The sequence below is a fragment of the Lolium perenne genome, chromosome 1, assembly GCF_019359855.2.
Source record: "Lolium perenne isolate Kyuss_39 chromosome 1, Kyuss_2.0, whole genome shotgun sequence".
Lineage (NCBI taxonomy): Eukaryota > Viridiplantae > Streptophyta > Magnoliopsida > Poales > Poaceae > Lolium > Lolium perenne.
The window spans coordinates 143,485,540-143,500,046 of NC_067244.2; the positions used below are offsets into that span (position 1 = coordinate 143,485,540).

At 44.4% G+C, this 14,507-nt stretch overlaps 1 protein-coding gene across 1 annotated transcript; it reads left to right on the forward strand.

Annotated features, from left to right (window-relative positions):
• Nucleotides 1-2,181: 2,181 nt before the first annotated feature.
• Nucleotides 2,182-14,122, forward strand: LOC127306613 (mitochondrial inner membrane protein OXA1). The gene is made up of 9 exons (XM_051337281.1): nucleotides 2,182-2,697; nucleotides 2,802-2,883; nucleotides 4,744-4,788; nucleotides 4,928-4,986; nucleotides 8,113-8,179; nucleotides 8,338-8,469; nucleotides 12,726-12,842; nucleotides 13,596-13,650; nucleotides 13,743-14,122. The coding sequence occupies exons 1-9, from the start codon at nucleotides 2,246-2,248 to the stop codon at nucleotides 13,976-13,978; spliced, it is 1,245 nt and encodes a 414-aa protein (XP_051193241.1). The 5' UTR covers nucleotides 2,182-2,245; the 3' UTR covers nucleotides 13,979-14,122.
• Nucleotides 14,123-14,507: the final 385 nt, after the last annotated feature.

Consider the following 14,507-nt stretch of genomic DNA (forward strand, 5'->3'; position numbering starts at 1 on the left):
ATGCAAGCATCCTCATGGCGGCGGTGCACTTCTGAATCGACGAGAACCCGAGAACGCCTACATCGTCGAGCTTGAGCTTGAAGTAGGGGTCGAACTCTCGAACGCCGTGGAGGATATTCATGAACAGCCCCTTGCTCATCCTGTACCGGCGCCGAAAATTGTCGGCATGCGTTGCGTCGTCAGCGAAGTAGTCGTTGTGCAGCATGGCATGCCCCTCCATCCTCTGCCGGGGCTTCGACTTCCTTCTTCCCGGTCTTGATCCTCCGCGGCGCGGCCTCTTCCTCTTCTCCGCCTCAGCGTCGAGCATGTCCTAGAGGGACGCGATGATCAGCAAATGCTCCCGCAGGTCGTCGTCGAAGGCTTGCTCGTCCTCCAGCAGCAGGGCAACCATCTCATCGTCGTTGTCCATGGCTAAAGCAAAATCAATGGTTAAAATTGCGCCGAGGCAGACGACGCAACAAACAGCGGCCAATCGCGCCTACCTGGCAAGTCGTCGAGCACCTTCTGTGCGCGGAGGTGGGGCGGATTTGACGGCGCGTTCTGGGACGCGCTGGCGACGCGGCGGCGGCACGACCGGCGGGAGCCCCAGCCGCGACAACGGTTCCGACTCTCAGCAGAGATCAGACGCCCAACCGGCCGGGAAATCCAGCGGCGGCGGTGGGGTGGGAGGCGCGGGAACGAAGGAGCGACGAGAAAAGAGGCGCGAACCAATGGTTTATGCAAATAGTCGCCGACATGTGGGAGCCTGCCTCGCTTTTCGTTGTGTCCGGCGTCCCCGGTGCGTCCCCTGTGGGACGGGGACGGGCTCGGGGCGCCGGACACCGTATCAGGCCGCGCCGGACAAAAATGGCTTTGGGGGACGCGGCTGGAACATATTTTTTGCCCGGCACGCCCCAAATCCCTTTGGGGGACGCGGCTGGAGATGCTCTAATGTGAGAAAAATTGTACTAGGGCTTGTACGCAAAAAAAAAACGCTGCCACGGGTCATGTCTAGAAAGGTTCTGTACTGATTTGCACCTCAATGACAAGTTTGTGTACTACCTCACCATATTTTTCAAGTTGTTGTATGAAATTGCTCCCACCATGCAAGTTGTTGTATGTCCGGTACTACAGTAGATTCTTAGACCACCTAACGATAAATACAAGCGCTCAAACAAGTTGATGGCGTGCCGCCTTCCTTGCCCCTCTCTCATCGGAGCCGAGTTGGTATTGTGGTAACATAAACATTAAAATATCTCACTATTTGTTTTTTCATAAACCCTAAGCCCTGTGAACAATATAGAATTTGTAATATAAATACTGAGAGTGGCACGAAAGCATGTTTGTCTTGTATATTTTTTATGTAACCAAAATCCATCGTATCCATCTACTGTAAAATCCTAAGAAACTCTAAAGAAGACAATATATTTATTATTAACATAAAAGGCTTAAAATATACATGATTTATGTAAGAATAAAACTAATTCCAATAACTAGATGATTTGGCCCCTCACCTCTAAGGCCTGCAGATAGGGATGCCGATGGCAATTTCGGTGACACCTTCGGGGCAGCAGTGAGCGGCTGAGGCATTGGTTCGTGTGTGCGGGGAGGTGCGGCACCACGCAACAAGGGGGAAGGGGAGCAGGTGGGACGAGTCTCGCAACCGTCATGTAGGATCTCGCGGCGGAGTTCGCCAGTAAAACCAACCGGAGTGCCAATAAGGAGAGGAGACGGCGGTGGAGGTGCCCAGAACCAACAACATAGAAGATGCGGCCATGAGGATTTCGATTTCTCCAATCCCCACTGCCGCTTAGAGGACCAAACCGAAGTATCGTCCTCCTCCAATTCGGTAGGACAACGACATGGAAGGAGGATGGAGGGAGCAATGGTGGTTGTAGGGCTTGGAACCAGTAAAGAGGGAGGTAAAGCAGAACCAGTAGCAGCACAACAGCGATGCCTGTGGAGCACGAGACTAGAGGGGTAGCTTCGTCCTTTTTTTTTGTTAATTCTTGAAAATAAAAGAAAAATAACTCCAAAGAAGTTGGGAAAGGCAACTCATCAAGTTGCAAAGTAAATATAGGGCAAAAATCAAATGCAAGTAATATAGGGAAAATCAAATGCAAATGTAAACGATGGCAAAAAGATCAAGTTCCAAAGTAAACAGGGGTAAATAAAAAAAAGAAAATCCCCACCTGAAAATGGCCGAGGCCCGAGTCTGAGCCCACTTCCACGGTCACACTCCTCGTTCCCGCCGTACCGAGCGCTAATGGCGTTCGCCGCCGCCGCGAGGAGAAACCTCGCCTCCGGCGGCCTCTCCGATCTCCTCACCCGCCGCCTCCATCCTTCGCTCACCCATCTGCTTCCATCTGATTCCACCGGCGATCCCCGAAAACCGTCGCCCCTTCCACCCCCGCCCGCGCCTCGGTCGCTCCATTCCGCGCTCGCCCCTTGCGGATGCGGTACATCCCAAACCCTAAACTTCCTCCCATTCGGTCTCCACCTCCTCCCCGGGCCACCCCGCCGCAGCTTCTCCTCCTCCTCCTCCCGCGACCCCGACTTCACCGACGTCCTCACCGATGCCGCTCATGCCGGGGCGCCCGCGGCGGCCCCGGCGAGCTTCCCCGGCGAGGTGGCGTGGGCCGCGGAGGACTCGTCGCCGGCCGTCGCGGCGGCGCAGCATCTCATCGACGCGGTCCATTCCTTCACCGGTTTTAACTGGTCAGGGTTTAGGGGTTTGAGGATTTTGTGCCCTTAATTTGCCGTGTCCTTGGAATTTCGTCTCTTGACTACATCATGTTCCTCGTGTATTGTTTTCGCTGCAGGTGGATTTCCATTGCTCTATCCACGGTGCTGCTGCGATGTGTGGTGTCTACAGTGTGGATGTTTTACTTAAAGAGCGGACATGTAAGATCTTATTAAGGAATTACGGATCTTCGTCCCTTCAGTTGACTTTTATCTCAATTACAACAGCTTATTTATTTATACTGGGCGCCCAAAGTATATCTTGTATAGCCAGTATTTACATGTACCCAACTAGCTATAAGCAGTTGCAATTCTAGGTCGAAAACGTGGGGCGGGCTCAAAATACCAAATCACTAAGCCAACTTGAACTGACTAAATCAACATGATCTCGTGCAATTCAGTTTTATGTACTAATGCATAATAACAGTATAAAAGCGGCGGTATTTGAGATTGTCCTCTCATCACCATCATTGGCAATTCAGAATTGGAGCTGTCTCACCAGTTGAGGTATTTGAGATTGTCCTCTCATCACCATCATTGGTAGGGTGTTTTGCAAATAGGGCTAATTGGGTAAATGCCACTGCAATTTCTGGCTATTTGAGAAACACCACTACAATTCTGTATACAACTTATAGATGCCATTACGGTCACTTAAGCACATGTACTAGCCGTTATACCATGTATTTTCTGTTGTATGTACATATACATGTCCAAGACTCGTATCAGGCTCACCTCTAGCCAGTGAGCTGTCTTTCACCATGGCGCTGAGTGAGGTGAGACAAAAAAAAACTTGATTCGTCGCTGTCGATAGCCCAGCTCTGCTGCAGTAGAGAGGCCGGTCAGTCGGTCACGCCGCCATTCGCCCATGAGAGAGGCCGGTCATGCCGCCTTCGACACAGCAGTGTGCTGAGCTCTGCTGCTGCCTCTGTTGTACTCATTGATGGTTAGCTGGATATGCATCAGCTTCCCATCTACGAACGCATCCACAATCACAACTGCAAGATTTTGGATGGATTTAGCACTTGGATGCATGGACACACCGTTGCTTGGATCTAGTCTGTTCTCTTTCTTTTCCCATTTCAATGCAATTTGTGCTGCTGGCGGTATACGAAATAGAGTTGTCCGCTGATAGGTGATCTTGCCCGCTAGGGAGTGGGACAACAGTGGGTCGGTATGCAGGAATCAGATGGTGCTCTCTGCTGCCATGCTCGGTGACTTCCACCGCCGCCATGCTTGTCGCCTTCCAGTCCTTCCACCGCCACGGGAGGGAAGTTTCTGGGGAAGTTCCACCCAGTTGGAGAGACGGGTAGGGAGTGAGGCAATCAGGTGCTCTTTTGCTGCCAGGTTCCCTGGCTTCCGCCGCCGCCATGGTTCTAGGGATGGATCAGGACTCGGTTGCGGAGGAAGATGGAAATAGCAGTGCGGGTCGAACTGGTCCACGTCTGATTTGGGTCGAGCTGGTCCATGTTTCGACCCCACCATGTATACATACATACATACATACATACATACATACATACATAATACTACAGAAATACGGGAGTATAATGGCCAATACATGAGTTTATGTGAGCATAATGGCATATATGGATTGTACAGAAACAGGAAAGTTACAGTGGCATTTCTCAAATAACCGGAAATTGTAGTGGCATCTATCTAATTAACCCTTGGAAATATGCTCATAGGTGGGGATATTATGCTTGCTTTGGTTGAAGTTGCACTTAAATTATCCGTGAAATAGTGACGCAAGCTGCCTAGATTGCAGCCAGCCATGACAATGATCGTTTCTTTATTTTAAAATTTATTGGAAAATTAGAATATACACTACAACAATGGTCAATCCGTACATTGTGCAATAAAAACAAATAAAGGAAGTTCTTTTAGAACTCCCGTGCATCGTAAAAATGCCTTGCTACAGAGCCAACTGAAATAAATTTGGTTGCCGTATATTTTTATTTGAAAGAATTTTGTTTTAATCGCAGACTTAAACCTTACGTTCTTTAATGCTTCAAACTTACATAGGTGCTGCGTCAGGAAGTGGAGCACTTTGGCAAGTTGGTAAAGAATGTATGTATCACGATATTATTCATGATCCCTGCAATTCGAGAAGTGCAACACTACTAGATTTTTTGTTACTCCTATTTCATTGTACAATCTGCATATTCTATTGCCAAGAAAGTTAATTGTACACAATCATTTTCTGCAGGCTAAGGATCATGCATCAAAGGAAGAAGCTGCAGAGGCAGGACGTTATATTCTCAAAAAGTATGTAAAATGCTTTACTTAGCTTTATATTACAACACTGAAGTTTGTCCGATGGTGTTGTTGGCGGGGCGTTAATGTTTTTCTTGCTCGATGAAACAAGGGACATGTGTGATGGCTTAATGCTAACATTAAATAGAGAAGATAAAGTTTTATGGTTCACCTACCTTTCTTTCAAGTGTATAATCATGGCAAAGATCTGCCTAAAAGTTATCCAATTTGGAAAAAAAAATGTTGCATTGTTTCATCTGAGACTTGGAACGACTTTAATTGAAGGCATGGCTTGTTTTTGGCATAGATACTTTCAACTTTTTATATGGTATCAGTAGTCCTTTTTCATCAGGAGCAAGCAGTCCATTTCAAAAGCAGAATCTCATCATTTTTTTTATTTGGACTAAGCATTCATGCATGATACAACGGCAAATCATGAATGTTCACTTCGTGGCATGTTAGTACATCAGATTCTTGAATTAACACTTCATGTAGTTGGTTGCCATTTGCCAATAGTCACCACAGAAAACCGCGTCAGGTCACAGGGCTTGTTACTCTACACAGCTCACTTTCTGCACAATGATGTGCATGATGCAGCAACACAGGAGCTAATCGTCTCCACTTTGACACACGTGATACCACAAGTGGATGTCTCAGTCATGGGCTGTTGTACAGCCATGTTGTACATGAAAGTTGTATCTCTGCCAGCTGGAAATCAGGGTGACCTAGAGATATACAAGTTGTACTTGAGATAATTAGGAAAGAGCTCTAGTAAACCGTGGAGCTGGAGTCACGGTATCACATCAATACGGAGCCATGAAAGACTTCAGCCCTGGCCGCCACCTTGCAGCTTGAGGACAAGCTGCTTGTCCGAGAGGGGTGTAGTGTTGTGGACGTGGGTCCACCTGTGTCAAGGCAGGACTAGCAGCGTGGGAGGAGTCCATGAAAGAGAAGTATAGTAAGAGTCCATTAGGAAAGTATAGGATTATAGAAAGTATATGATTATAGGAAAGAGTCCAACTGTGTAAGGAAAGGTATAGGTCCAATTGTACTGAGAGAGGTCAAGGGCCTGAACATCCACGTGGAAGACAAGCAAGAACAATCAATCTAATCTCTCCCTAGTTTTCTCTCTTCTCAACCTATGTCTACCCGTTCCCTCACAGCCACGCCGTCTGGCTTTCTTCTGCCCGGTAGTTATCCCGTTGTGGATCCAAGTCCACAACATGGGAAGACCGGCAGAGACGCTCCATGCACTTGCATTTTATCTCCTGGAAAATTGCAAAAGCGTTGGGTTTTGATGCGTTAATAGATAATAAAAAAAATGTCCACCTGGCCTATGAATTGACCAAAATACCAACAACATAAACCACACCTGTAAGCACTAATTCGCTGGTAGTAGCGTGTGTAGGCCAGTTGCCCCTGCCTTAGCCCACAATCCTGCCTCCACACTGATAGTGTTGTCTAGCAGCATGGCAATGCCGCCTATTGCCGCTGAAGATGAAAGCATTTCACTACTTTCACATCTACCATGCTGTGAGCATTACCAACAAGGACAGCCTTGCATATACATAGTTTGTCTGATTATCTATATATACTAGAAAGATACCCCGCTCGTTGCAGCGGGAATCTCTTTAGTAAACTTGTTGTGTATATGAAATAGTGTTAGACACATGAAACCCGAAGCTGTCTATATAATTTGCAAGGTTCAATTGTTCATAATAATTGAGAGGCTAAGTTTAATCAAGGATGAAATGACATCTATTTTTTTTTTGAGAATCAATATATATATATATATATATTAAGCTAGCAAGCCGCCTCATTAAAAACCTTCCAGTCCCCTTAGGTACCCTGGTAAGGAAAAGAGTGCGTCAAAAACTTGCAGCCACCATTCACACACCATTACAATCAGCCTGTAAGCTGTGAACTAGGAAAGCAGGTGGCTCAGCATCCCAGGAAAACAACCCATCTTGAATGCTTGCAAATTTTGCACAAGAATGAGCTGCCTGGTTAGCCCCGAGACGAGCATGACATAAGCTAAAAACTGTGAAAAACACACTCAGCTCACCAATCTCATCTAAAACATTCTTGACCATAGAACGATCAGTCGATCTATTGTGCCAAAGATGAACCAGATTTTCAGAGTCCACTTCAAAGACAACTCTACCAAACCCTCTGTCCCTTGCATAAATAACAGCATCTCGTAGTGCAAGAGTCTCAATAATCAGAGGATCAGAAAAACCACGGTAAGTAATCAATGAACAGTGCAACATGTGTTATTGTCAATCGTTTTTATTTGTAAATGGTACACAAACGTTACCAAAATGAGGTGAATTGATAAGTAAGAGGAGATTTTTTTTAAAGCCTAGCAGACAACCAGTTTAGAAATACTATTAGAACTAGTCTTCATTGGGGGCTGTGCAGCACAACATTTCAAGAGAACTGTACTAGCACTGTCCAAGTACTGTAGGCTCCTTGTTAATTTTACTGTTCAATGAAATGAAACGCAAAGGTCCTTTGCGTTTTCTCGAAAAAAAAAGTACAGCCCTTAGATCCCTAGGCAAACATATATGCATCCAACTGTAATGAAGAGTGGATCCATGGAACTGAAAATCCTCTTTAATATGTGTAAACGTGAAAACTTAGTTAGGGCCTTTTATTTGTGTTCTTGCATATGCAATTCCAGACAGAAAAAAGAGTGTTGTCGCTTTTGTTGTTGTATAATGTCCATGTTCATACCTCCTTCAGCAAATTGGGGCACTTCTGCTGGACAATTTAGTGACAATATTTTGCTTCAATATATTGCTTATTTGTTGTGAAAATATAGTGCATGTGCACACCTTCTACTTTGTCTTTAATAATAGTATGGTGCGCTTAATAATCTGTAGTGCCGTGGTGTGAGTGACTGGTCGTAGCCAAAATCATAATAATTCATGTTGCGGTGTAGCTTATTTCACCTTTCCACTTGCTGATTGTTGCCTCTGATTTCTGTGCTTTTTTATTGTGCTGAGCAAAATTCCCTTTGGCTGACAAATTTAACTTTATCCATAAGGAGTCTCCAGCTTCTTTTTGCTCCTACATGTTGTTTTAGGGATCTTGCATGGGTTTCTCTAAGATTTAAATGGTTTCTTTTGTTCACAGGTTAGGTCTTCTGACAATTCTTCCACCCATTGCGACAACGTACACCTTTATAACTCTTTATACTGCTGTAAGTTGACTTCACATGCTGAACCATCTGTTTAGCTAACTTTTGGTGTACCTCTTCTTACCACCACAACCACTTTCAATGTTTCACCACCACAACCACCTTCAGCATTTCTGTTTTCACAGAATATTTGTTTTCTCATTCTTTTGTCATGCTTCTAGATATCAAACATGGTTGAGAAAGTCCCATCTTTAAATGCGGGTGGTGCATTCTGGTTTACTGATCTGACGACCCCTGATGCTCTTTGCATCTTTCCCATGATAACATCACTGTTCATCATGCTTCGTGTTGAGGTATGAGTACAGTTTTTCTGATCTAAGTGTATGCTCTTGTGCTATAAAATTCGAGATCCAATGTATTGCATTTTCAAATATTTGCTCTTTTGAGCTTGTTTAGTTTTTCAATGCTCCCACTGTGCACAGTTCCATAAGATAAATTTGTTTTCCTAGATATAAACCATATAATCTGTACTGATGAGCCATGTCAGTGGTAGGTAAGTGAACAAAGCTGGAATGTAAATGGTAAACATCATTATTTTTCCTTCCCTTCAGTTCCATGTCTTCTTATTTAAGTTCTGGTTATGAAAAAATGTGTTTATTCTTAAATCTTGGCAATGACGTGCTATTTCTGTAAGTTGGATGAACATTAGATGTCTGACATAATTATATATTTAATGCTAAGTGGTGATCTTTCTTTACCATTTCAACAGAAGCCCCCCAGGGCCTACATTTATGAGTGAAGATGCATTAAGCGCAGTGATTTTTATAAACAACACTCAGTTCAGATTATTTAGCAATCTGCTGTGCTTCAGTTGTCCATGCATTGGTTGGTCGTTTTGCAGCACTTATGATTGAACTCATACACTTCTTGTTACTACGTGCCTAGAATTTTTGATAAATTTGCAGTGAAGGTTCTTTAGATCTTTTTTTTGTTGACAGAACTGGTTCTTTAGATCATAAAAGCCTTACATAGTCTAATGTTTTCTGCACAATTCCCATGTTTTGAAATATGAAAATGTAATACATTCGATCTACAGTGCAGAGATTATTTTGCCAGTTTAATGTACTCCGTATTTATCTTGTTTGGCCTGAAACTTTCTTTTTTAGGAAAACTTATTTGATGTGAAACTTGAAGATATACACTATACTTACATTTTTCATGCATTATACTGTCAATCCATCACCCATCACTTATAAGTACGGCTATGCTTTATTATTTGACTTCTCTGTGCAGTTTGCTCTGTGTAAGTGTAACAGTATAACTCAAATAAACTAGCGGAAATAACTTTGTACACACAAGGATGGGTGAGGAAGCAATCGTTACGTTCAGAGTGAGAGGTTGCTTTGAGATCCGGAGAAAAGAAATGCAAAAGGATTTCACTTGTGCACCACACTTTGCACTACAGCAGTAGCAGCACCCCATGAGACACGGCATAAAGGATGCCAGAGTGCCCGAGATTCCCTGGCCATCGAGGCAAGCACACGCCATCCCTCTCTCTTCCATCGCCTCCACTCCACTGCTTTTCTCTTTTCTTTCTCCATCTCCTTCCGCGCCTCCTTTTCTGTATCCCGGCGATGTCAGGCGAGTCGCTCACGCGCAGCAGCGGTGGCACTGCCCACCGCCGCAGCAGCTGTGGATCTGGCTCCCCATGGTCTCAGACCCGCAGTATCGAGGAAGAACTCTCTGGAACCATAGTTCCCTGTGAGACTGTTCCATGAGACAACGAAGTCAAGCATGAGGCATGCTCAAGGTCGACGCTGGAAGGAACAGAGCCCGACATCTGATTTTCCTTGTTTTGTTATGTGCTCTACTTGATCACCGTAAGGGATGGGTGGAATTCTTAGCTGTGGCCTGACTAGAACAAATTGGTTCCTTCTTATAGGAAAGAGGCGAGCCAGCAGCCTCGTCCAAGGCCACCCTATGGCATGTTTTTGAATTTGAAACCATGGGACCCAAACGAGGTGCTTCTAAATGCCCAGTAAACTGTTTGAAGCCTACAGACGCATCCAGCATCATTATATACTAGGCTCATCTATACCATTATGTACAATGGAACATTTTGGGAATGACTCATCTATACATGTTGATAAGACATTCTGTAGGAATTTGAACAATAGCTTTACGATTCTGAATTCACAGCTGACAAAAATAATAAAAGAAAGAGAGCTCAACAGAAAATGCCAGCATTTTTTCCCAATTGTTCTGTCCATGGGCAGTTGCTCAGGCAATCTGAAACACTGCGGAACAAATTGGTGACAACCACCATTTCTCTACAGTTACGAGCATCATAACAGAAAATGAGGCACCAAACAAACAAAATTGACAGGGAACTGCTAAAGATTCTGGCAGTTCGGTTCATCAGAAAAATTCAACAGACAAATGGCAACATTTCAGACATCGGGCATTACAACACGTGGTCGAAAAATAAAATGAACTAAGCATCTTCTTCCAAGCCTGCATCTTCTTCTTCAAAGCCTGCGGTACATGTTGCGGAGTTATGACCTGAACCACCGCATTTCCTACATTTGTTCTGCCTGCGGGGCTTCTTTGGAAGACTCTCCGGAACATGATCAGCAGTACTGGTCCAGCTGTCAGGAGTCACCGTGCATGTAGAAGAGTTGTGTCCAGGCTTCCTGCAGCGCTTGCAAAATGTTGTTTGCTGGGAAAGACCTTCCGGCCGAGCAATGGCATCTCTCTTGTCCTTCTTTGCTTTTTATCTTACCACCTGCATCAAAAAATGACTTGAACCTTGTCACTTTAGGCCTACCCCTGCCCCTCTTAACCAATGGCTCCTTAATAGTCACACCATCACTTGTCATTGCGCCACTGTCATCCAGTCCTTCGAGATGGGTTGTTCTAGCAGTAGACCTCCGAGTGTCCCCTTCGTCCTCGCCACCACTGGAATAATATAATGGAGCAACCGGAGTGTCGTCTTCCCGAAGTTCTTTCTTTGCGGCTGTGATGTTCTTCATGACTATGCGGTACCTACTCTCTGATACATCACCCATTTTCAAAAGCTCAAGGGCACTTACATACATTATGTTGTGCCGGAAAGACTTCGGCAAAGACACCTCCGTATCTACAGAGCCCTCAATATTTGGACCAAGGATGTCCCTAGCAGATTTTGTCCACCGCTTCATTATATGGAAGTCAGGGATCTGATTCAAACCAAGGTGTATCATGAGCTGCACGTAAACATATATTTTAGTCAGTTCCAGTAAATGTACAGCAGACAAGAAATTGTCGAACAAACAGGAAATCTCACCCTGATAACATGGCCGCACATTATCCCAAAATGACCAAACAGTCCACATTCACAATGAAAACTCTGGCCTTGCTCAACTCGAACCCGAAAAATTGTCCGAGCCCAGCTTGGACGGAGGTGAGCTGCTGCCTTCTTGTGGCCCGGCGAAGAAGGAGGCCTCTTCCTTCTCATCTTCAAAGGATACCGGCTCACCGGCGGGAGGTATCAGAGAGGCTACGTACTCGGGCAGGGGGTAGAAATCATCTGTGGATACTGCCCCCTTCAAGGAATGGGAGGGTACTCTCCCTGGACTTGACCCGCCAGACATTGCTTGCAAGAGGCGCAAGGCCGGCAGCCCCGACTACGACGGACAGGCCGGGAGACAGAGCAGTCGCGTCCGCCGCCCGCGGATCAGCCGCTCCTGGCCAGAAGAAGGGGCGCGTGAAGCGGAGAGGGGCGTCGACGGAGCAAGCACGGTGGCGGCGGCGGCGATAGAGGATCTGAAGTGGGGAATTTTGGAGCGAGAAATTTTTGAGGGGGAGGTGGGCAATGGCTACCGCGGAGGCGACAGAGTCAACAGTGTTGAGGGGAGATGGGCAATGACGACCGCGGTAGTCGCTCTTGTCTGCTCCGAGACAGAATCTCCGTGTCTACCGGAGTAAAAGCCGAGGGAAAGCAGTGATCCACGCGACGGAAGAAGTGCACGCACATGAATTCTCTTTCCCTACTCTTCTCCGGATCTCAAAGCAACCTCAATCTGGACGGTACATATTACTTCCTTACTCATACCTGCGTGTACAAAATCCATACTCATAAACTAGTGTAGGCATATTTCTTGGTCAGTTTGTAACTTTGCATTACTCAACTTTGGTAATCGGACCTCATTTATTTATATCTCTTTCTTTTCTTCTATGCTCTCTTTTTATCTTCTGAGACCGGTCATGATAGTTGATTCATTAGTTTTGTATTGATGTATGTTAGTCTAACCTTCTAAGGCATTTGTTACTCCCATATTTTGTCAAAAATTCTTGGGCAGATTCAGTGTTAACTGTTATTCCCTCAAATGTGGAAGGTAAGGTGCCGATGCTTATGAGTATTCCAACATTTAGTCAAACAATGTATAAATTATTTGGTACAAACTGATACTGTTGGATTAGTACTAAAATCACTTTTCAATGAAATCAATTTTTATGACAGAATCCACATATTCTTTCACTAATTGTTGGCCAAAGATAAATACTGGAAAGTGTTGACGTCTCACAAGTCAAAATGGAAGGATAGCTAATACGAATTTTTGGCTTTTAGCTTGATCGCAGTGCGATAAGGAGATGTAAAGAATGCACTCGCAAGAGGGACAGAGTAAAGAAGGTCTGGAGAGCAATATCTCTTTTATCTATGCTGTGGACAACAACCCTTCCTCAGGTAGCTCGGAGTACTTGCTTCTACCTGGAATCTCTCGTTACTAAGTACAGTAAACTTGTTTATATGGTTGAAAATAAGAGCCCTATAAAGGTGTTTGATTGAATACTGGTTTTATGCTCTACGGGTCGTATGCGCCTATTATTGATCTGAGTGCTTGTGCACGTAGAATCCACAAAACAACCATACATGTTAGAATCAATACATGTATAAGTATTGCCATATGTGCACTGTGCAAAAAATAAATAGAGAAAATGTCATTTTTGTACAGTACACACGATCATCTTTGTACACAATGTTTGGACATGCATGTATTTTAAAATGGTCTAGTAATATGATTTTTTGGGGGAATTTTGAGGTGCACATGTGTACTAACGATAATAGGTGCATTTGATCCCTAAGGTTAATATATCAATTCCCCATATTTTTCGGTTTGCTATATGCTTCTAATTTTGTGATGTAATATGCTAATACGTGGGCTTTATATTCCCCCCTGGTTAAAAAATAAGAGCTTACTTTTGGGTTTCTTTAGTACCTTTAGGTTTCAAGTAACAGAACGGTAGTAGGTTTGTTACCATGTTTAGCAGCTAGGCAATGAGCTGTTTCTCTAATAGTGCATTATGGTGCATCTAGCTATATGAAGGTCAAAATATTGAATCCAACTAAGTTTTGTAAGTAAGCTTGTAAACATGCTGATGCTGCCCTGCTTTCTTATGTTAAATCATTAAAACATCTCCCAATTTATCTCCTGTCCAGGCGATTTCTTGTTCCTTCGTTGCGTGGAGCTTTGTGGGTCTTGTAGAAAGGAGAGGTGAGCCCTGTCAGGGGGTCCTATACGTTTGCAATTGGTTTGGGTTTATTTCCATTACACTTGACACAAACGCGTGCTTTCATTGCTTACAGCTCTTCATCAGCCAGCTGTGCAGCCAATACTAGTTGGCGCACCCTTCAAGTCAGACCTTGGATGTTCCTCTTGTGCTGGATTAAACGGGCCAACTGCTAAAGATTCCTCGTCTCCTGTCAAAGAACAGTCTCCTGTCAAAGAACAGGAACAACCAGTTCCCCCAAAGACAGGGAAATCTTCTGCCGCTAGCGCTCATAGAGACGACTCTGATAAGAAATCGACCAAAGGCAGTTAAATTTCGACACAATCCCGATTTGCTGCTCTTTCTATATACTAGGTAGGAAGGTGCGGCTTGCCCGGCGGGCAAGCAGTTATGAATAACCGATGAAAACGTATTATTGGAATTACCATAATATTGGCAAGTGAAATTTACTTGGTATCTCCATATTCCTGTAATATGAACATAAAAAATGATATTGTAGTCAAGATATTGTTACTTTAGGAGTCCACATCATATTAATACAGCAGGGGATGCTTTCAAAAAATACAGCAGGGGATTACTTAACATTCGTCCGTAGTGCACATCATACATACATTTCAATATATTTTAATATGAGTTAATACTCTTTTCAAAGGCACTAAGGAACAAATATCTAGACATTGGGATGTGTACGTGGCAGTAGAGCGAGAACAACACATTTCACAATAGATCAGAGGTAAGCACACCCACACCTAGATAACCTATAAAACGAATATTTAGTTAATTTGTTGATATCTTGCCTACAATCTGAAACAATATCACACACAATTGCACATATTCATTG

What these genes read in the sequence shown, in the direction of transcription:
- LOC127306613 (XM_051337281.1), top strand. Translation starts at nt 2,246, where the DNA reads ATGGCGTTCGCCGCCGCCGCGAGGAGAAACCTCGCCTCCGGCGGCCTC. An exon ending in GGACGTTATATTCTCAAAAA is followed by an intron (nt 4,987 to 8,112) that starts GTATGTAAAATG and finishes TTTTGTTCACAG; the next exon opens with GTTAGGTCTTCTGACAATTC. An exon ending in TTATAACTCTTTATACTGCT is followed by an intron (nt 8,180 to 8,337) that starts GTAAGTTGACTT and finishes TCATGCTTCTAG; the next exon opens with ATATCAAACATGGTTGAGAA.